This window comes from Rhineura floridana, chromosome 15 (genome assembly GCF_030035675.1).
Source record: "Rhineura floridana isolate rRhiFlo1 chromosome 15, rRhiFlo1.hap2, whole genome shotgun sequence".
NCBI classification, from domain to species: domain Eukaryota; kingdom Metazoa; phylum Chordata; class Lepidosauria; order Squamata; family Rhineuridae; genus Rhineura; species Rhineura floridana.
In genome coordinates this window covers 11641767-11665478 of record NC_084494.1, presented here as the reverse complement: position 1 = coordinate 11665478, position 23712 = coordinate 11641767, and the positions used below count along the sequence as shown (strand labels likewise).

The window sequence follows — 23712 nt, the reverse complement described above, 5'->3', positions numbered from 1 at the left end:
ACACACACACACACACACACACACACACACACACACACACACACACACACACACACACACACACACACACACACACACAGACAGGTCAGTGAAACAATGATTTTTTTCTAAAATGTTCAGTAAAAGGCTTCCAGTAAGGGCACCTCACTGTAGTCTTTTCCCCTTTGTTAAATATGTCAGTTTTGCCATTAGGGCAAATTCTTTGAGTTTTTCTGTCTGCTAGTTTATCACTATCCTTTGTGATCTAAACTTCTTTTCATACACTATTCTTGCTGCTTTACCATATATGAGGTTAGTTCCTTATGTTCGTGTTTTCCTGAATCCTCCATATAATTTATTAGGAAGAACATTGAATTTCATAAGATCTCATGTGCATGGATTTTTGGGATATGCTTCTCAAATAGATTTATTCTGTTAATTTGTTGAGGCTGAGAAATAAGCGTGTGCTTAGCTTCTTGTTTTATTTGCTCTTTGAGTAAGCTAACCATTCTGTTTCTGCACTGTAGGTGTTGTACTATGAGCTGCTAGCAATTAGAGAGGCCTGTATCAGTCTCGAAAAGGATTACCAGCCTGGCATAACATATATTGTTGTTCAGAAGAGACATCATACAAGGCTATTCTGTGCAGATAGAACAGAAAGGGTAAGACTTGCTTAATTTGAGTGTTGTTTCCTCCAAATGGGTGGCAGAATAATGTGCAATCTTATAATTATGAGCATTTATATAGTGCTTTAAAATCTTCACAGTACTACACATGCCTCATCTTCTTGTAATCTATATACCAACCCTGTAAATTAGGCTGTTCATCTTGTCCCCCATGTTGGGATACTGAGAGTGAGAGATGATGGCAGAGCCAAGATTTCAACTGAGGACTTCCTGCCTCTTTGCCACTGTGCTACAACAGCTTAATCTCCCCCACTTTGTAAATGCTTAAATGAGGAGCCATGGCACAGTGGTAGAGTAACTGCTTTGTGTGCAGAAGGTCCCCAGTTCAATCCCTGGCATCTCTAGTGAAAAGAATCTTGGGTAGCAGAGACCCTGGAAATCTGCTGAGGGTCAAAGAACAAGATACCAGGCTAGATGAACTTATTGTCTGACCTGGTAGAAGCCTATATATTTCTATGCTTTCTATATGTTTTACTGTTCAATTTCAAAAGTAGACAAAATTGACAGATACAAAATGACATTCCAACGTCACTTTATTATGAACCTCTACTCTGTCTTAACAGACTTCAATCAAACTCCTGACCTTTCTAATTCATTGAGTAGCAAGCAATGTTGTCAACAGCCCAGTTCAGGAATTCCTTTCATGCATGAAAACTAGGATAGCTACACAGAGCAGGTTTTTCCCACTCACTGAAATGTATTCCTTATATCCTCTGTTTTGGTTCCTCTGTGGTAGCAGGAGAGGGAAAGGCTCCCAGCAGACCACCTGCCTTCAGTTCTTTCTTACAAATACATCCCTTGGTTTAGGAGGGAGGCAATTGGAGCAGCCTCCTGAAGAATATTTTCCCAACTTCTCCAATTGCTTGCCCAGCAGTAGCATATCTGTTTGGAACATGGTTCCCTCCCACACATCCTTGAAGTAACTAGATTAGGGAAGCCAAAGCACTCTTTCATGTTGGTCACAAAGGCAAAAGATAGCTGAAGCTTTGAACTGATAGTCTTACCCATACCACATTCCTGACATTTCTTGTTCACAAATAAAGAATATTTGAGAGCAGTTATAATTAAACAGCAGCTGCTTACCTGGTGTTCACTTTCTATTCATAAGTCAGGTTCTGTAAGATTATGTGACGGAACAAATCTCCAGAGGAGGAGAAGACCGGGGTGGGGGTGGGGAGAGAAGAAATGGGCAGAAGTGGAGGGGACTGTGGGGATGTACATATTAAAAAAGGTTTAGCGGGGACTGATGGGGAAATGACATGCACATTGAAATTGAAACGTTGGTCACTTACTGTGAAGGGTCTTTTTGTGGCAGATGAAGCCCACATAGCCCACATTGGGGTTATCAGCCTCCTCTAGCCCAGGCAGGAAATCTCTCTTGTTAATTTGAATGCTCCTCCTCCTGTCTCTCTCAGCATCTCCTCCTTTTCCCTTCTGGCCCAGCCCTAAGACTTTGTGGACCTGTGGAGTAAAACCTTAGAAAAACAACACAGAACTGGGCCGTGCCCGAAAAAACTGAACAGTGTAACATGTAACCTAATAGGAAGAACCTGTGCATTGACAGAGTGAGTGAATGAGCGCAGGATGAGGCATGGCTATGTGGGCTTCATCTGCCAGAAAAAGACACTGCGCGGTAAGTGACCAACGTTCCATTTTCTGGGCAGACTCACCCACATAGCCCACATTGGGGCCTACCAGAGCTTAAGTCCGTTTTGCGTGGGAACTTGCAGCTCCACTCACTATGTAGTATTGATTGAAGGACATGGCATCCAAAGGCTGCTCCAACAGAAGCTTACGTGTCCACTTTATAGTGTGTCTAGTGAATGTAGATCGTACTGCCCAGCTTTCTGCAGATTTCTCCAATGCTGGTGTTGACGGCTAAAGCTGCAGAGGTTGCTGCTGCCTGGTGGAATGAACTGTAATGTGACCAGAAGCCCTAAGCAGTTGGGATTAATAAACTATGGCAATACAGGCTCTGATCCATTTGGCAACAGTTGCTGATTGGGCCTTTTTCCCCATGGTGGAGACATGGAAGGAAACAAACTGACTAATTGTCAACTTAAATGTCTTGGTGCATTTAATGTAAATTGTAAGTGCCTGCCTCAGATCCAAATTTGTGCCATAACTTTTCAGATGAAAGTGATGACTAGGGGAAAAGAAAGGGAGGGTCAGTTCCTCAGAGCTCTGAAAGGTAGAATTGACTTTAGGGATATAAGGAGGGTCTGTCCTGAATACTACTTTGTCTGTATGAAAAATGCAGAGATCACCCTGGATGGACAGAGCACTGAGTACTGCCACTCTCCTGGCTGCAATAATAGCCAACAAGACTGCTACTTTGAAAGATAGTAAATGTAGGCTTGGTTGAGCCATCAGGGTTCTGGATGTTTGTTGGGACGCTGCATGAAAAGATTTGTGGAGAGGCGATGTGGTAGTGGAGGAGATAATGCTAGATATAGGATTTCAGAAAACCATGGTCTCTTGGGCCATTGAGGGCCCAGAATGATCTCTGACTGTTCCAGCCTGACCTCTTGAAGTACCTTCGCAAGGACAGGAATTGGAGGAAAGAAAAAGGAGGCCCTGAGGCCCCAGAGTATTGAGTGCATCTGTTGCTTCTGCTCCTGGAATTTGGTACTTTGAGTAAAAGCAAGGGGTCTTGAGATGAGATGCAAAGAAATTGAGGACTGGATACCCCAGATGGACCAGAAACAGTTTCAATGCTCTGTTGCTGAGAGTCCATTCCCCTGGGTGAATCTGATATCTGCTGAGGACGTCTGTTGTCACATTCACCTCACCTGTGATGTGCTGTCAGAGAGGCCAAATTGTGTCCTGCGAATTCTATGCTGCCCTGCTGGCTAGAAAGAATGAGGTCTGGATCTTCCTTGTTTGTTCAAATGACATTTGGTTGAAATACTGTCGGTTAAGACGAATATGTGTTTGTGAAGGAGTATGTGCCTGAAGTGTTTGAGGGCAAGGGCCACTGCCCTGAGCTCCAACCAATTTATGCTGTGCCCTCTCTCCCCTGTGCCCAGGGTCCCCTGGGCTGTGAGATGCATGCCGCTGGTGAAGGCTGTCAGCTGTTGTGACCAGAATTTGCTGGGGGGAAAGGAGTGGAACTCCTTTCAGAAGGTGTCTGAGAGGCAACGACCACTGGGGAGATTGTCTGAGAGCTGCAGGAAGCGAGATCGACTTATGCATTTTGGCTGCAATTGCATCCAAGTGGGGAAGCAGGAGCCACTGTAGCTGTCTGATACGAACTTCAGTCCACGGAATTAGGTCCATACAAGCTATCAGGAGGCCAAGCAGATGTTCTAGGCTCATCAGGTCTGTGAATCTGTGTACTGTGAGAGACCAGACTGAGGCCTGGATCTTGGCTATTCTGTCTGGTGCAGGGGTGATAATCCCTGTGGAGGAGTCTGTCAAGGCTCCTAGGTGAACCAGATGGCTCTTACTGGCATTGATGAGGAATCCGTGACTCCTCAGACAGAGCAGCGTTTGCTGAATATCGCTTTGTGCCTGAAGTAGTGATGGGGACCTGATCAAAAGGTCGTCTTGTGCATTTTCTGTTGCCTGAGTTATGTCACCAATGCTTGGTGAAAACTCAGTGTTGAAGCAAGCCCAAAGGGCATGGCCTTGTACTGAAAATATCTCTGTGCATAAGCAAAGCAGAGAAATTTGCAATGGTCTGGAAAAATTAGGACATGTAAATAAGATAACAGAGAAACTGCCTGAGGGGAAAAACCAACGAAGCCCAAAAGCAAGCCAGAAACAGAAGACGGAGAAGAAGTAAAGACGTCTGCCTGGGTTGGCAGGAAATTGAAACTGAGGAGAAGCTGAGAGGGATAGAAGGATGAGCATTCAAATTAACAAGGGAGATTTCCTGCCTGGGTGGGTTAGAGGAGACTGATAACCCCAATGTGGGCTATGTGGGGGAGTCTGCCAGGAAAAAAATAGTGCTGTGAACTCCACCGTAAGCCTGTTACTTAACCTGGCACAGAACCTTTATATCTATTATAGGGCTGCAGTATTGAGGCGTTTAATTTGTTTGATAAACTAGACCATGGGTGGGGAACCTTTTGGGCTCCAAGGGCCAGATCCTTATTAGGATCAGCCCTGCAGGCCAAATTTGAAGGGTGGGCGGAGCCACCCAGATATAAATAACCTGATGTCACCATGTTTTCAGGTGCAAGAACCTTTGACATTCCCAAGTCAGGACTTCAAAGCACCTTGCAAGATGCTGCTAAAATGAAGGGTTTTTCCTCTCCATTTTGACATGCTGATTCGGGAAGGGATTTACATCAGAATCCCCAACTCAAACAAGAAAAAAACCTCCTTCATTTTAGCATGGGATTCTGATGCAAATTCCCGTTCTGAGGAGGGTTCCCACCTTTGGATTGTACACTTAGACTGGGGGCAGCTTTTAAGTTGACCAAAAGCAGAAGTTCATATATGTGGGTATATATTATATACACATATATATATCACACATATCATATACATACATATATATCGCAAACATATATATATATATATATTAAATATATATTAAACTATATTATGAAAATTGCAGGTGGCAAGTGCTGTTGTTGAAGAGGGGGAAAATAGGGAAATGCCTCTGCAAAGATGAGGTTTTTTGCGACATGTCTAAAACAGAACATACTCCTCCTTCAGACTATTGATTTTTTTTCTCACATAGAAACACTTGCAGATTTAATCATTTGACAAAAACTTACACAAATTGACTTAAGTTCTTTTATTTGAGTGACAGTCCTTACCGATTTTTAATAAGATTTGGTATAAGCTTGAATTCCAGTGCAGAATAAAAAGGTGGGGGAAACACTGAAAAAGAATGATGCTGTTCACAATGTTTTCTTAGAGCCCATTTCATCAAATGCATTAAGTGATCCTCAACTGGTGCAAATGTGTTGTGTGTGTATAACACAACCCAGCCACAACCTTAACCTGGCACCCTCCATATGTTTTGGACCACAACCCTTGTGCTGGCAGGTGAGAAGAGTTGTAATCCAAAACCTCTGGAGAGTGCCAGATTCAGGAAAGCTTGTATACTCCGGGCAGGAGGAATTGTGAACAGCGAAGCCAACTGAAATGTAACAGACTGTGGCAACTCTGTGATGTTAAATGTATGCAAGGTAAGCACAGTAACAATGCACAACAGCAATAATACATGACAATACAATGCAGATACTGTTTGGAGTGTCTCAGTATTGTGGAATATATCAGTGGAAACAAATGTTATCAGGCCTGTCCGTGTACTACTGTTGTGTGCTTCACCCTGCACTCAGGGGGTTGAGAGGCACCAACCCCAAACACCAGCAAGTATCTCCTTCCTCTCTTGCCATCCTGCTAGTTGTAAAGTGGTTATTCTTACAAGTTTTCATAAAAAAAAATAATGATCACAAAACAAATGCAATGCAAATACAATAGGGAATATACATTTTTAAAAAATCATTTTCGTTGACACATTAAAAAGCCACCCATCTGGTATTCACAGTTAAACAAGAGCAATAGAGAAACACAACTTTTATAAATTTGTTACGAGGTTCAAATTTCATACACTGGTACAGGAAATGAATATGTTGCTACTTAAGCAATGACTGTAGCTGTTAGAAAAAATGAAATTGGCCTGCCCAAGATGCATGTTTTCAGCCTGCTATGTTTAAACTACTCCACTTAAGGAAAGGTGGGCATGGTCAATTAAAAACATAGAGCCCACCTAGACTTTTGCTAGAATACATTTCACCTCCCACTGTTTTATCTTATGTAAACTGAGATACTCCTCATCTCCCTTGGAAACTATTCTGCAGAACAGTCAGTGCCATTATTCCACAATTGTTTTTGGAGCTTTTTTTAGTGTTGTAGAGTGTTGCTGTACTTCACATATTCTCAGAAACAGAAACAAAAGAGAATGATTTACTATAGGAAACTTCACTAAAAGTGCAAAGTAAATCAAACATATTTAAAGTGACTATCTGAACTCTATCAACTGTCTTAATATAGTTGCCTCCTCCCTGCTAAAGCAAGATCAGCACAGCACATCCTGTTTCTGTTCTTTAGGCTGATTGCAGGTGTTGCCACCACTCACCATATGCTCAGAGACACATTACCAAATTCTTCCAAGCTACACAGGAAGTGGATTGGACTGTGAAAGACCAACCCAAATTGTGTTTGCATTTTGACAAATTTGTAGGGCAGTACAATATTTCAGAGAGGAAGTCAGGTCTCCTGCTCCCCTGCTGCATTCACTATAGCTGCCCATTTTCCTGCTTTTTAAAGTTGGATAGAAATATCTGTGGGCTATAGGTACGTTCTTAAACCGCAAGGTTTTTTGCCTGTTAGTGAGTTTCTCTGCTTTTTAATCTGGGAGGTAAAAAATGGGATCCTGTGCAAGTTTGCTGAGAATGGATTGATCATTTGCATGGGATCAGTTCAGTGCGATTTACTGTCATGCAGTCATGCTTAGGATGGGAGAAACTGACCATGGGGAAGGGAGCCTGGAGTGGGCAGGGGAGGAGGAAGAAGGAAGAGGGGATGAGAGGAAGAAGAGAGGAGGAAGGGAAAAGGGAGAGGAGAGGGGAAAGGCAGGTCTCATCATTTGCATGCTTATTGAGTTCAGAAGGATTTACTCCCCTGCAGTCATTCTTAGGATAGGTAAAACTGACCATGGGGGAGGGGAAGGGGAGAGTAGAGGGAAGGAAGAAGGGTGAGAGGGGGAAGGAGGGGGGAAGGGGCAAAAGGTAGGTGATAGGAGGGGGGAAGAGGGGAGAGCAGGTTTGATCATTTACATGCTTATTGAGTTCAGTGGGATTTACTCCTGTGCAATCATGCTTAGGATAGGTAAAACTGACAGAGGGGGAGGGGGAAGGATGGGATTGGAGGGGGAGGGGGAGGGAGTAGTGAAGGGAAGGGGCAAGAGGGAGGGGGGAGGGCAGGTTTGATCATGTTCATGCTTTTTGAGTTCATTGGGATTTACTCCTGTGCAATCATGCTTAGGATTGGTGAAACTGACCTGAGGGAGGGGTAGGGAGGGGAAGAGGGCAGGAATTGGAGGGGGGGAGGAAGGGGGAGGGGAGGAGATTGTATTGGCACTGGGCAGAGGGGAAGCTCCTTTCCAAAAAGAAAACGTGAACGGTATCATTCTTTTTCAGTGTTTCCCCCACCTTTTTATTCTGCAGCAGGCACATGTAGCCTTCCACCCAAACTTAAACCAAAGCTGTCCCTGGCCACATCCACGCCAGAACTTTATTTCACTTTAGACAGTTATGGTTTCTCCCAAATAATCCTGTGAAGTGTAGTTAGTGAAGGGTGCCGAGAGTTGCTAGGAGATTCCCTGTCCGCCTCACAGAGCTTCAGTCAGAGCGTCTGACAAACCACTGGCCACTGGAGCTCTGTCAGGGAATAAGAGTCTCCTCTCAGCACCCTTCACAAACTACCCTTCCCAGGATTCTCTGGGGGATGTCATGACTAAAGTGAAATAAAGGTTTAGTGTGGGTGTGGCCCCCTGATTAGGCAAGCCCAGCAGCTGTGAGTGACAGTTGGTTCTTACTGAGCATGCCTGGCCTTATCATTGAATTCATTGCTAAAATTCTTAAATTAATTAAAAATCAGCTAGGCATTTTTTAAAACTTTTAAACTGCAGAAGATGAAGGTCAGAGTATGGGGCAAGGTCAGTAATGGGATTACAGGTACTCTGTGAACATGGCTGATTTTTAATGAATTTCAACAAATTATGAGAACTCTGACAGACAAAAGTCCAAAAGGGGTCTGTTTTCTTTCTCTCTATTTTGCACTTTGAACTCTTGATTCTCTCTAAGTATTTTGTGTAACACCATGAAAATTTAGAGGATTGTTAAGCAAGCGTTTCTAAGTTGAGGACTATAAGTTTTATATTGTTTTGTTTTGAAATGAGCTTATGGGAAACAGAGTTTAACATTGCGGAATGCGAAAAATCCATGCTGACTATAGTATACAGCCACTCTCCTGGCTGTATAATTCACAAAGTGGGAGAAATAAAAGTAGCTTTTTCAATACTTTATCGTGCATTTGTTGTAAAAATAGGCATGCTAAACATTTTTATTTTTTCCCCTGGGGAAATTCATCTCTCTCTAGGTTGGAAGAAGTGGGAACATCCCAGCTGGAACAACTGTAGATACGGACATTACGCATCCTTATGAATTTGATTTTTACCTCTGTAGCCATGCAGGAATACAGGTAGGAAATAAAGCACAAAGCTACGGAGTGAAGTATTTGCAAGTCAGTCTGAGTTTGGTGCCATTGATAGGCAGATGTGAACAGCATCACCAGTGAATCTACTGGGTGGTTTAGCTTTAAACCAGTTTTGAAAACAGCAAAGGCTGACTAAAAGCAGTTTCTGGATTTTGTAACTCTGGTGTTTTCTCAAGTGTGTACTCATTAGATATTTGCCATGGAATAGAAACTTCCTATTACCCAGGAGTGCATTCTCAAAACTTTTGCTCGAACCCTAAATCTTTTGTCACATTTGAAGGCAGAACACATGTTGGCAGAAAAGTAGGAATTGTCCCCTAGCGGCTCCACTGCAGCTTCAGCATTTGTGCTTCCAGCTTTGCATTCACCCATCTACCTTTCTGAAGCTGCAGAAAATATGTGATGTTGTGCTTCACAAATTCTAAACTGAAGCAGGTCTTGCAAAGTAAAGTTGTTTAGTTATTCCAAGGACGCCTGAAATTCTGTTCAGGGGATTTATGGACTGCATCCAATGTAGCACTAAGTTACTTTGCAGTATGCTTGTTCCACTGGAGAAATAATTTGCACCAGTGGAACATTATTTTGCAAAAGAATGCATAGGCAGGTTGCTGTTAACTGTTGCACAGCAGATTGTGCATTCTGTTGTGCAACCAGTTTCTGCTAGCACAATTGTTGCATTGGATTCCTCTATGCAACATTAAAATTCATTCGTGCACTAGTGGCCAGCAGACATTGGGTACAGCCCTATATTTTTATACTTGAAGGGTTCATCAGAAATGTGTGACATGATAGACTTTGGCAGCATTCTGCAGGATGTAGTAGTGGATGATGTTTTGGTGTACTGCAGTGGCCAAGACTATGCAGGTGTGGAGGCTAAAGCAGCACGGAATCCCTTTCTCATATCAGCAAGAACTGTACTTTCAGGAACTCTCAATCAGTAACCTTGGCATACAAAACCCAATTGCTATTATTTTGGGATTGTATAGAAATGTGATGCAAAAAGTTAATCAGATGTTTGCACCAATGTTCCCTTCTCCTTAGGGTACCAGCCGTCCCTCACATTATCATGTACTGTGGGATGATAACTGTTTTACTGCAGATGAGCTTCAGCTTCTAACGTACCAGCTCTGCCACACCTATGTGCGCTGCACACGATCTGTATCTATACCAGCACCAGCGTATTATGCTCACCTGGTAGCATTCAGAGCAAGATATCACCTTGTAGACAAAGAACATGACAGGTAAGGGTAGTCTTGCCAACCAGCTTGGCTAGGGGCTTTGACCTCTGGGCTAGTTGCCAGAATTTTTTCTATGTAATAGCCAGAAGTTTGATCTGCTTACAAGAATTTCTTTTAAATTGGGTTTTTTTAGTAAAAGTCAACATCATCATTTTCACATTTCACATGTTTGAACTGCATAGCCAAGACATGTGCACTAGGGTTCCTGGTTGTTCAACTCAGTCCTCTCATACCATTTCACAACCTGCTGCATATGAGACTACAGAGTATAGTCAGAGGGTCAGCATATAAGAAGGGTTCGTTAACTTCCCTTTTTTGTGCAATCCTGATTTAATTTTGAGAGGTAGGTAGGCGAACGTGGATGCTTCATGGAGCCCACTTGCAGAACAGACCCCTTAGGTCACCAGGGTTACCCTGTCTTTCCCACCCCAACTAGAAAGCAGTGATTAAACGTGTACAGAGTTCTGCACAAATGACAGCAGGCAAGCAATGAACTCCATTGGGAAGGTGGTGAAGTTGTTGTAATTGTCAGTCCATCCTTTATTAGTCTTGCACTGTTAGAAATATGGCTCAGTCACAGCATGCCAGAGTTCCTGCAATTCTCACATACAGCTCATACATTTGCTTATAAAGGGTCCCTCTGTAGGTGTGGTGGGGAGCCCTGAATGCTCCCCACAATTCCTGTCTTTTTTGGGTTGTAGTTGTATGTGAACTTGATTTCTGTGATCCATTGCCCTCTAAGTGTATAAGCAGTGTATTTTACTGTCTATTATGATTTGTCCTGTATTTTGGTATCTGTAGTGTAACCAGTGTGGTGTAGTGGTTAAGGTGTTGGACTACGACCTGGGAGACCAGGATTCGAATTCCCACATAGCCATGAAGCTCACTGGGTGACCTTGGGCCAGTCACTGCCTCTCAGCCTCATGAAAACCCTATTCGTAGGGTCACCATAAGTCGGAATCGACTTGAAGGCAGTACATTTACATTTAGTGTATTTCACTGTCATTTTGACCATTTGTTTGTTTGGATTGTATCACAGTTGCATGCTCCATTGCCTCTTGTCATCTTTGCTCATTCATTCATATACTGGTAGTGACTTCTCCCCTTTTTCTTGGTTGTTTTGTGGAACCCTCTCCTTTTTGGCAGTTCATTAGGAAAAGAAGATAGAAGATTGTCTATGCAAGCCCACTGCATCACACACCATCTTGCATATGTTGCAGGAGAAATCACTTCAAACTTTCCTACCATGCCAAGAGAGCCACTTTAGATGACTGTGTGAACATGTCCATAGACGTGTTTAAAATTTGTGTTCCAGTGATCTGATAGTTGTTGTTGCACACCAGGATTGAAAGGTCATCTCTGAGTTGTGTTAATGTAACTCCATGTCTTTGAGAACTGAAAAGAATACAGAGCAAAACGTTTTTAAAGATCTTTTTGGTGGCTGATGTATAGAAGCCAAGGAATTAGCATAAGGACCTACTAGTGGCTGCTCAACGCAGGAATTGCTTAGTTGCTTAAAAACGCAAGAAGGGAGTATGACAGTTCTTTCCTGGGCCTGAACCTGTTTGCTAATTCTTTTCCTTTTTTCCCCCCCATTGCAGTGCTGAAGGAAGCCATGTTTCAGGACAGAGCAATGGGAGAGATCCCCAAGCCCTTGCGAAGGCTGTACAAATTCACCAAGACACCTTACGCACCATGTACTTTGCTTAGCTATAACAAAAATTGATGCGAACGGAGCCTCTTGACAAAAGGAAGAACTGCAGAATTAAGCCACATACAGTGTATGTTTCCAGAGGGGTCAGTTCATGGGGAAGGGGGATACCTCTGCCACTGCAGAAGCTGATCCTTTGGGGGGGGGTTGTGGGCCTTATCCTTGTTTTGACACAAGGAAGATTGTTTACTTCACCGAGAACACGGCACTTATTATGCAATATGAAACCAGCCAACTGCTTTTGAAGCAGCCTCCATTGGGAAGTGCTGCCGTCATTATCGTCTTTTCCTTTGTGTGTGTTTTTTCTTGTAGTCTAACCCTTTTTTTATGCCTTTACCTCAAGTTGCTCAGCAGCACAACTCTTTCTGCAAAAAAGAAACAATTATTATGGTATTAAAACTTAAAGGAGCAATCAAGGTGGCTGTTGGGGTGGGGAACTGAAGTAGGGAGAAAGAGCAAAAATGTATTTATCCCTTTGTACTCTTGTGGGGGTTGCATATGACTCCTCCCTCAGTGGCTCTCAGCACTTGACTGTGACCATATCAAGTGTGTATACGACTGAGCAGCCCCAGCATAGAATATGTTGTGGGAAAGGCTGTGGGTATTGTGCACATGCAGATCCACCAATCCCAATGTGGGTTTAGCCAACTGCTGTGTTTTGTGTCTGTCTTTATTGCTTGGAGTTGCTCAGCTCAAGTCGATTTCTGTACCATAACTAAATTAACAATGTACTTTTATGCTGGCAGTAGTGATACAACCTAATGAGATTAATGAAGCTGCTGCTTTCTTCTTGTCCAGAAGTTTCAGCTAATTTTCCATCTTGTGTGCCATGTGTGTACCTTCTGGACTTCTTCTCCTCCTCCCCTGTTTTACAGGGTCACCTGTAATCTGCTCAAGTACGGACACTAAGAGTTGAGGTCTCTTTTCAAAAGTTGACTTGCTGCCTCTCACTTTAATGTGATTGCATATATATATATATATATATATATATATATGTGTGTGTGTGTGTGTGTGTGTATATATACACACATGTACTTTGAGGTTTAGCTTCCTCTTTTCTTTTATATTTATTAGCGTAATAATAATAATGCTTTAATTTAAGTCGTGTATTGGCAACATTGGTTTTAATGTTTAGAAACATAACTATTTTGTTTAAGAGAACTGACAACATTTTGCTATCTTTTAGTGCAATAAGCCTTTGCAAAGGAAAACAATCTGTCCATTTTTGCTGTGCACAAACAACAGCATTTTGCACCATGACTAGTGTGGGAATGGACATGTCCATGCACTTAAAAGGACAAAGTTAGCCTTAATTTTGAAAGGAAAGTCTTGTAACAGGGAGGAGTCCCTTTTTTAATACAAAAAGGCAAACCCTTTCATGCTGCTAGCAGACTGCAAGCTTTAATACTGTCTAGTAATGCAGGATTTTTGCTGTGCTGCACTTTGGGGTTGGGAGGCATGGTTTTCCTAGCACAGAAGAAATTCTCTGAATTTAGCTCTGTCCGAATGAAATCGGGCAAAAGTCTAAAAGAGGCATGAAGGTTTTTAAAAAAACAATTTTTGATTATGTAGACTTTCCTTTTGAAACTGAGTGCTTCATTTAATTTTTTGAATAAAGCTATAGAGGGCTGGAATACACTTTAAGTGACGTCACTGAAATGTGAATCAGATGGATGGGCCTCTTTTTTCATTCCACTTTAAAGCTGAAGCAAAGTATTTTACAAGATGTTGAAGGTGAGCGTTTTAACTCAGTAGCAGTGATTCAGGGGCGTTTTGCACTTTGTAAACACATGAACTGCATTTTTGACTGTTTTATTTGCACTGATTTTATAGTATATATGCATAGATATATACTGCAGATGGTTCATATGGGCATTGCTAGTAAACCAGCCCTACTGAAACAAGCAAACCTTTCTCCACATGAAAACCATTTCATTGGTTGAAGTATCTTGCTTACTTTGTGCTGTATTCAAAGTGACCCACAATATTTGCCAATTTACTGTATTTTCAGCTGAAAAATCTGAGCCCTTTTGCTCCAATAGACCTGAACCTTTGCTATTTCTTCTCTCTCTACCCCACCAGAAAAGCTAAGTACTGTGGTTTGAATGCTTTCTTGTGCAGGCATATGCTGCTGCTAATGGTGTCTCAACAGTGCTTTACTGCACTGTTCTTCAACCTTGGGTCCCCAGAAGTTGTTGAACTGCAACTCCCATCACCGTAGCCATTGGTTAAGTTGGCTGGGGTTAATGGGAGTTGTCATCCAACATCTGGAGACCCAAAACTTTACTGCACTTGTGATCTAGTGATATTGACGCCCAGTTTCAGCAAAATGGTACAATGCACATTTAACCTGTTAGGGGCAAGAATCAAAGTGCACTTGAAATAATTGTGATGGGAAGCAGCTTGCCTTTTGCAGGGGATAGGAAAGGAGTGCGCACTAAGGTGAAACCAAAAGAGCTCTTGTTGAATTGAGTCACAAGTGGATGTTTTTATGCTCTAGTTTCAGGAAGTGTCCTAGTTGGGGATACTTCACACACTGCACTTATCTTTGACTTCCTAGCATGAAATGACTGCAGGGAGTTCAGTACAGATAATAGCCTGCTTAGGCCAGGATGTGGCCAATGGGGTCAGACTTCACCATCACCCTGCCTAAAGAGAACATGCACCACTTGCTGTCAAGGCAGCCTATTAAACCTCGCTGGAGCTTTAGATCAAGTTTTACAGTTCTAATATGATTACAACATGTCTTCACAAATGCTAACATTAAGGTCTTTCTCGTCCAAGGAGTTCCACTTTAAAAAGCTCCAGTAGGAATTCTTATTCAGTGCTTTGTAATTTGAGTTTTTAAATGTAAATTGTGGAATGTTGGGGCTTCTGCCCTTTTTTAAAACAAAACAAAACTGACCTTTTAGCTGTTTATACCAAGATGCACTATAATATTTATTTCATGACCTGTCCTGCACCCAAGAACGATGTCTCCTAATGCCTTGTGTTCTCTTATGTTGCAGTCACCTCCCTCATCCTCACAAAGTGAAACTGGTTTAAATCCCATCGGAGAAGCACCTTTAAAATGTGTATACTGTGCTAGTGCAGTTGGTTTTCATGTGGAGAGGGGCTGGTAAAAACAAACCTGAATATATTTTGATTTTGAAGCTGTCTTTGTCAAGTGCCGACAAAATTTGTAATATAATGGCCCAGTTTTGCACCTAATGCTAAGCCACAGTTTAACAAACCACAAGTGAACCAGAGATTGTCTCACAGATGATCAAACAAACCATGACTTGTTTCTCCAAAGTTGGGTTGCTTTTGGTTTGTGCCTTTGTAGCTTAGTGTCAGTGGGTTGAGGTGGCCAAACAAACCATGGTTAAGGAAGGGTTTAGGCATAACCACAAGCCATAGTAAAAACAAGCCAAGGTTCATAAGCCAACAATGAACCATGACTTCAGGTTGTGGTTTAGCACTAAACAAACCATAGTTAAGCTGCTGGTAAGGCTTGGATGATTAAATAAACCACGGCTTAGTATACTATGTGTGAGCCAGCCAGGCCAGTATCAATGTACTGGCATTGGGATCCAAACTTAATACCATACTGTAGCTGCTATATTTATTTAAATAGAAGTGGACAATTACTGCACTAGGGAATGAGGGCAGGTGAGCAGGAATCCAAGCTTGTGTGGTACTCTGGTTTTTGTTACTGTTTCAAAAGCAGTTTTAACTGTGTAATATAACAAAGGGTGCTGTCTTAAACGAAGATTAAAATAGCCAGAAATTCTTCCTTTGTTTTAAAAAGACTTAAGATATATTTTGATGTTTGCAGTGGATGGGGGGAGGTGGGAATGGGAGGAAATAAATGGTACCTCATCTGTGATGGCAGTTTCCAGTATATTTTTCACAGGATTATATGAACTTTTATTTTTGTACATGCTCTTTGGTTTTTTGTAAAAAAAAATGTCTTGAATTTTAATGTGGTTTCATGGAAATCTCTGCCTGTAAAGCTGAGACAGCTGTCTGTTAAGCCTATATAAGTACAGAAGTGTAGGTTTGACAGTCTGTCTCCTGCGTCCCAGCTTGGCCTTGTTCTTAGTATGCCTATTCCTGCCTAGGATGGTTGCTCTAACTAACATTGTTTTCTCTTGTCCTCGATCCCACTTGTACTTGGAGGTGTCACTGTCGGTGTCCTCCCTCTTCTTTCCTTGCCCCCCAGATGCTTGAGAGGTGCTTGGAGGAGCCTAGAGTTATATCCACCACAAAATGGAGGCAGTGCATTTATAAACTCACATAGCCTTCACCAGCTTGGTGCCCTCCAGAATGTTTGGACTACATCTCTCATCAGCACCAAGTTGAGTAAGCCTGAACTAACAAATTGTGCTCCTCTGTAGGCGGTGGCTTTCCTTTTGTGCCATTGGGCTTGCTCTGTGTTGGGTCCAATCCTCATTAATTTCAGCTTGATAGGTGCAAGGAGTGATTCTTCCCACAACCTTAAGAATAGCAGGCCAGCAGCAGAAAGGAAAACTAATGAGAGTCCTACTGGCCAAGCTTGTTCATCTCAGCAACAGCTGCTAAGAGGTGCATGATTAAAAGACATCAGTCCTAAAGATTCATTCTGTTGGATCTTTCAGACGTGTGTAGTTGTATTTTTAAAAAATCTCAGGAGCACAAGGTGAATAATGTTAAAGACAGCAGCAATAGTGTATCCCAAAGCCTCATTTTGGGGGATTTCTGCAAGTCTGTATTCCTAAAAGCTGAAAGTTGATCTGCTTGGAGCTGTCCTTTGACCTTGTGTGTATCTCTGTGCAAAGTCTTGTGTTTAGAAATAAGACACTGAGTAGACTTCATAACCTCCTTTGTAACCTGCCTGCTGTACTTTTCTGCTAGTTCTTTTTGATGATGGCAACACCCCCTGACTCTCAGATTTTTCCACTTGTTAGACAAGGTGCTTCACGTAATGAAATATTTTATGTGGTATGAGCTGGTAGGAAATCGATTTCCAAATTGATGGAAACCTGATCCAAGATCCACCAAGTACCTTCCTTTTTCCTTTCTGTTTTTTTTTCAATTAATTTTTATTCTAATTTTCAAAACCAAAATAATACAAAAAGAAAACAACACAAATCAATAACTAATACAATACAAAAAAAATACATATATATAAAAATATTGACTTCCGATTTGCCATAGTTCAGCTATAAATCTATAATATATAACAAACCTATCTCTTAATAGATTATAAAATCACCTTCCTCCAGCAGTTATCTTAGTTGGTTTCAAATCTCATTAACATATCATTTTAATCTTCCACAAAAAGTCAAAGAGAAGTTTCCAATCCTTGAGATATATATCAATTTTTTTCTAAATAAACATGCCAATTAATCCAGCTCATCAAATCTACTAAATCCAGTAATTTCAAAACACTATAATTCAACTATAAATCTATAATATATAACAGACCTATCTCTTAATAGATTATAAAATCACCTTCCTCCAGCAGTTATCTTAGTTGGTTTCAAATCTCATTAACATCATATCATTTTAATCTTCCACAAAAAGTCAAAGAGAAGTTTCCAATCCTTGAGATATATGTCAATCATTTTTTTTTCTAAATAAACATGTCAATTAATCCAACTCATCAAATCTACTGAGTCCAGTAGTTTCAAATCGCTCTTCTGTCATTATCCATATTGGGTCCATCTTCCATCTTTACGCACCCAAAAATCTTGCTGTCATAGTCATATAATAGAAGTCTGATAGGAATTTCCTCCATCACAGATATTTTCTTACCATCAAATCCAAACGTAACACTGAAGTATTGTTTCAAAGCCGCATCTCTGCTCCTCTTTTCCACATGATACACTAGTACATTTCTTGAAGGTTTTTCCATTGACACAAAACAGGGATTAATTCTATTAACTTTCTCCATTTCAAGTTCCATCAAATCCTTCCAGTCCAGGAATTTTTTTGAACCGATAATATCTTTATCTCCAATCTCTTCAATTCCTTCAGAGACAGCGCTGTATTCCAAACTGTAATATTTATCTCCAGGATCCGTCACAACCAGGAAATCCAAATCTTTTTTCATGTCCATATTTAAGCCAATCTCCATAGATTGAACCTTGCCTTTAATTTCTCTTTCATCCTTTTTTTGTTTTCCAGATCTATCTTTATTCTCCTTTCTCATAGAATCCTGAGTTTCTTTCAGCTCCTGTCTCATTTCATGAAATTCAGTTCTCCACGCTTGTCTATTATTTCTCAGTTCTTGTTTTATTGAGTTAATCCCATCCATTATTTTCTGAAGCATGTCTAGAAATAAAGTCCCTTCTTGTACATCCATGATCTTCTTAATTGCCATTCTTAAAACCAAAAGAACAAAACTCCTTCAATTTTCAATGTCCCAAGCAAAGAGCAGTTTATTTCTTTATCCAGTTACAAAGGAGTTAATCTTTCCAACCAACTAACGTCACACGCTAGACAGTCCTTATCTCTTAAATGTCCAGAAGTGCAAAAACAGCTTTTAGTTCACAGCGTTCAAATAACTAGTAGCAGAGAGAATGAGCAGATTCGTCAACAAAAAAAAAAAAGTAGATCAGAAAAAATATATTACACAAAAGTCTTGTAAATCAAAAAGATTTCTTATCTCCCCAATCAGAAAGCTCTCATCTGTTGTAATCTTTAAAATGCAATTTTCCATGTCAGCTTTTTGCAATAATAAAAAAAAAAAGATAAGCTATTTATATTTTCTTCCCCCTTAGTTCCGTAAATAAAGAAGGAAAGTCTTACCTCATCTAGGTTATCTTAATTGCTGTTACTTTGACAAATCTCTTTAGCTATATAGATAAGAAAATGATAAATGTAGACAGGAGGTTTGCCTGCTAGTCCGTTAAAAAAAAACGGGTCACTTATCCAGCTGAGCTAGCATAAAATCCTCGCTCTGTCTGAACTGCTGGAAGACAGACAATTCTGACGAATTCCAGGCTCCAACAATCAAAACAAAACTATGTGGCAGATCTCACGCTTCTTCCTTATCCGGAAGAAATCATCCCCAGTCAGAAGAAACCCTTCTGACTGAATTTAAAACTGGGTAAGTTTCATCCAAGACGGGAGCCCGTCTCAGAGGCAGCACAGGCGGAGGGATCCTCCTGGGAAGTCCTTTTTCCTTTCTGGATGTGGTACTTGAAATTGGTATTGTGAGTGAGGGAGCTGTTCATGTGTCAGGGGAGTGGGGGCAGGATACATATTTTTAATCAACTTCCCTTCCTTTTCACTTGGGGCACTTTGCTCATACACTTTGATCTCTTGATGAATGCAACCTCAACGCATTGGCTGGCATATATAAAATGGCCATCACAGGTCAAACACCAGGCAGAGTTTTCACTGTTGCCTCAAGCACAGTAATTTCTCCATAGAGATGGTTAACATGCACAACTGCAAGTTATCCTGTGATATTCTTGACACATAAAAAGCTGAACAATTATCTCCTGGAGCATTTGCAGGCTTACCAATACAGATTTGTAAATTACATTAACCAATGTTTAAATTTCGCTATAATGAGAGATGAAACTGGTAGACCCTGTATGATTTGTCAACATATTTCCTGTTAATATTGATTTTGCTGCTGATAATGAGGTTACGACTAAGTTACCACTGGGGAATGGGGGGGTAAGAGACCTGGAGTGGGAACAGGAGAACAGTTTGAAAAATTAAACTGAAGAATTGCTTCTACAAGAGGTGAAATGTTGACAGAAGAGAATCCCTGTCTACTATCTCTCAGTCCCATTTCCATATTAGAATTGTGTATCAATTACCTCTGGCAGGTATGTAATTATAAAGTCCTATTTAAAAACAAAGTAGTTCTGCCATCGAAAACTTAGAGAGATTTATTTATTCAAAGCAACATAGTCCTCAAAGTGCCTTTTTAGAAGATGGTGCTGTAGGTTTTTTTTGTTTCTGAAGTTGTATGTGGTTGGGGGGGATAAAAACATTTAGTGAAAACACGTTTCTTGATAATATCACTTGTAATGTTGAGTACTAGGTAGTGTCCCCACCCCCCCAAAATCAGGACCAAGGTAACCATGGACCATACTATATTGGGGGAAAGAATGGTACTGATACGTAATGAGTAAAATCCACTGTGTGGATCTGAGATACTTTAGGGTTTGTAGGGGTTTTAAAGTAGCCCAGGACACTTGTAAGCACTGAGTGTTTGTTCAGAGGGCACACTGAATGGTCAGAGGCAACAAACTATGAAACCGGGGTAACCAGCATGTACCCCTGAAGTTTTGTGTATCTCAAAGCTGTTAAAATTGTGAAAATCCTAACTTTTACAGTAAACTTTTTTAAAAGCAAGCCTCTAGTCCTCATGGTTGCAATGGCAAATGTCAATGGCAAAAATGTCCAGTGAGGCCTTTTGGTGCTGAGCAAGCCTCCTGTCCCTGAAATAAAATCCCCCCCTTTTAAAAGAAAAGTGCTGTTCAGCCACTCTTGACTTTAAGCTTTCTATCAGTCAGGAAAAAGACTAATAAATACTGCACCTCAGTAGCAGCAAAATGCTGCAAAAATAATAACAAAGCTGTGGGGATCACACTGGAAAACTACATGCACATGCCTGAAAAAAAACCAGTTATTGTCTTAATGGTACCAATAGAATATTTTTAGGGAAAATCATGCCCCTTTGTGGTTAGATTATTGGTTACCTGTGTCAGATATGTATAGTTCATCTCTTTTTTTCCAGATTGTCGGCCTTACAGAAACGTTTATCAGGCTCTGTCTTTACTACTAAGCTCTTGCTGAAACTAGCTTTGCAATCCAGTATTTCAGGGGAACTGCCAGGGAAAAGAATAATTGGTCCAAAGCTACTTTTTAGTGTCTGTCTTTAGCATCCTAGAGCTCTCAGTGCAATGCTGGATTGCAGAGACAACCAATTGCCCATTTCAGCAATAGTCAAATACTTCAACCTAGCAAGAAGAAAATCTCTTGTTTGGATTGGGCAGCAGACCATTTTTGTTTATTAAAGTGCAATCTACTGGAAAGGGTAAATAAATATTGGAAAGGGTAAAAGTTCTGGTCTGCACACACATGCTGCCTACTTGATGGTCACACCATACTTTTCTGTGTACATTGCCAAAATGCTGACTTCCTACACTTAAGGATGAATGGTCCCTGCTCAACTACCCTCTCCAGAGGTGTGGAAGCTTTTGCTGAGTACAAGTTCCATTTTGGCCCTGCTGCCTTAATTCACATGTTCATTGCCCATTAACCTTTGCGTATAAGTTTATATATTTCTCTTCTTGATTAACCTTATCTAAGTACAGTATATTAAATTGTTCAGTATACACTGTGACATCTGAGCTAATAGTAATTCAGTTACCTTTTTAAAATGAACTATATATATTCTTAAATCAGTTGGTCAGTTATTTTTGGCTCACTGGCCAAACCTAGCTGATTATTTTAATAGCACATAGAATATGGTTCTAGATTAAGTGTCACAAGGATTCTTAACTATTAGTTATTTTGAAAGGAGTTGAGGAAAATGCTGAATATGTGACAGTGGGAAACTCAAGAAGTAAATTGAAGGCTAGACCTTTTTGTAAATAGTAAGAGTGCCTTACTGTTATAATAGGCTGCCCCCCAGGACATGGTAGTATTTACTTCAGCTGTACTCAAATTCTAAAGGTGCAAACTCTACCCCATTGGCAAAACGCTTTCGGAATTAAAGATGCAACACAACATTAATCTTTTAATTGTACAAGTTTAGCCAATTAATTAAATTTGCATATGAATAAAACTAATATTCCTGCAGTAAGAAGCCTATTTGGTTTTTAGCTGATGCATGCACATGTCATAACATGCATAATCTTGGAAGATGCATTCTTCATGTGTGAGAAAAAGGAGTGTGCCTCTAAGATGGTGCTTATCTGCATTTTTTTAAAAAGCACTTACATATTTCTGAGGCCCAATTGATCAGAGGAATTTCCATCCCTAGTCAGAATGTTGATAATAGGAAAATTTAGGTGATTTGCCTGAGTCTGCAGTCCTGTACACGCTTACCTGGGAGTACGCATTCTGTGGTGCTTCCTTCTCAGGCGTCCACTGGACTGTGCTGTGAAAGTATCTTAGAGGTGCCTCCAACTTTGCCATGCATGAAAAGAGACAAGCTGCCCTCTCATTTCTAGTGGCCTCTATCAGAATTGGTTTGTCTACAAATACTCCAAAATATTTTTCAAGTACAGTTATCAGCATCTTACTTTTAATGTTTAGCATAGAAGTATTTTTGAAACCTAATGCACTTTCAAATATAGAGAATGGAAAAATAAAATGGAGCAAATTCCAAGGGACCACAGTTAGATAATACTTTTATTGGGACCAACCCCAAAGTCACAGGAATGAGGCATAATTTGTTTTGGTTCTGATTTTTAGGATATTATCCAACCGTTGGTTTTGGAGGGATTTTTTAATGGACCAACACTACTACTTTTGCTTTTTAAAATGGAGGATTTCCTTCTTCCTGATGACTTGTATCTGATTTTGCAGGCTCTCCTTCACGAGGAAATCTATTTTGTAGTTGGTTTATTGTCTAGCGAAAAAACAGCAAGGTATATTTATATCTCTCTTTACATGGGGCTCCCAGTGGTCTTCCCTCTAGAGCACTGATCAGGTCCAGACCTGCTTCACTTCAGCAGTGCTGTAGCATTAGATGTGCGCAGACCATTTGCTAGGCCTCATTAGGTAATGCATGTTTTCTTTTTATTTGCAGCTGAGAGAGAAAATGTAACATTTGCAATTTGTCCTGCCTCCCCCCCCCCCCAACAAAAAAGCTCTTCAAGCAAGTGTGGCATGAACATCACCCTTTTCCCCAACCTTTTCAGACTTCTGTGGTCAGAGGTAGCCAAAGTCACGCCCTCCAAATTTCTAAATACAACATCCATCATCCCTGACCAATGACCATGCTGCCTTAGCAGATAGAAGTTCATAGTATCTGGAGGGCACCACGTTGGCTACCCCAGGTTTATAGGTTCTTTTTAAATGTTGTATGTATGTATATGTAATGCATACACTCATCCTATAAATCAGGTTCCTGACATGGTGTGTGTGTGTGTGTGAATGTAATTGTGATTAACCAAACAGAGGTTTTTATTGTATTAACAAAATGTTTCAGCTTCCGCCTTCATCAGCTGCTAACATACAAAATGATATATATATATCTTCCAATGTGCATAGACTGAGTCATAATAAAGGTTTTGGAAGGCCAAAACATACATAGAAGTATTCCAAACTCTTACTTTCCAGCATAATGGACAAGGTAGGAGCTGGTGATGTCTTAAATGAGCGCTCAAATATTGCCTGGGCCAGCCCCGAGAATTGGAGAAACATGCAAATAGCTTTTCCTCAGTTTACTAGTACCCAGTCCACAAGTTGCTTTTTTAAAAAACTAAGTTGTCCATGAATTGAGTTTAAATTATTTTTTAGTTTAAACGATTTTTCAGGTATTGCTGTCCATTGCTGAGAATTAACATATTCACATGAATTGATGTGATCTGCCTTCTTTCATGTCATTTTTTTTACTGCCTCCTTTGGCTATGGTATCTCCGTGCTATCTGTATGGTTGGCTTGAAGGTAGGGGTTTTTAGGTGGTTTATGAGGACTTGTGAGAATCCTGTATCGTGAATGTAGTGGAGCAATGTGACAAACGAGAGCTTCTGTTGTGGGATCAGAAAACTTTGTGGGAAGGGAGCAGGGCCCGAGGAGAAGACAGTGTATTCTGTTGGCCCACTGAGAACAAATAGAAAGGTCTGGTCATGGGCTCATATGAATTCTGGGGGAATGGTTCAGACAGATTGTACAGCTGGGCAAAATGCAGGCGCAG

General features: G+C 40.9%; 2 protein-coding genes across 4 annotated transcripts in view; both read left to right on the top strand.

Moving 5' to 3' along the window:
- The window catches only part of AGO3 (argonaute RISC catalytic component 3), an 80195-nt gene extending 62816 nt beyond the window's left edge, over positions 1-17379 (top strand). The window contains exons 16-20 of one of the 2 annotated variants that reach the window (XR_009759102.1): positions 507-641; positions 8790-8891; positions 9948-10147; positions 11746-11925; positions 13867-17379. Coding sequence is in view for 1 of the 2 variants with exons in the window: in XM_061596254.1 (XP_061452238.1) it covers positions 507-641; positions 8790-8891; positions 9948-10147; positions 11746-11854 (546 nt within the window). In the remaining variant the exon portion in view is untranslated. Of the gene's footprint in view, positions 1-506; positions 642-8789; positions 8892-9947; positions 10148-11745 lie in introns of both variants that reach the window. The other variant, XM_061596254.1, reaches the window with a different exon arrangement.
- The window catches only part of TEKT2 (tektin 2), a 51073-nt gene continuing 39210 nt past the window's right edge, over positions 11850-23712 (top strand). The window contains exon 1 of one of the 2 annotated variants that reach the window (XM_061596257.1): positions 11850-11925. The gene's annotated coding sequence lies outside the window, so the exon portion shown is untranslated. Of the gene's footprint in view, positions 11926-14961; positions 14974-23712 lie in introns of those variants that run through there. The other variant, XM_061596259.1, reaches the window with a different exon arrangement.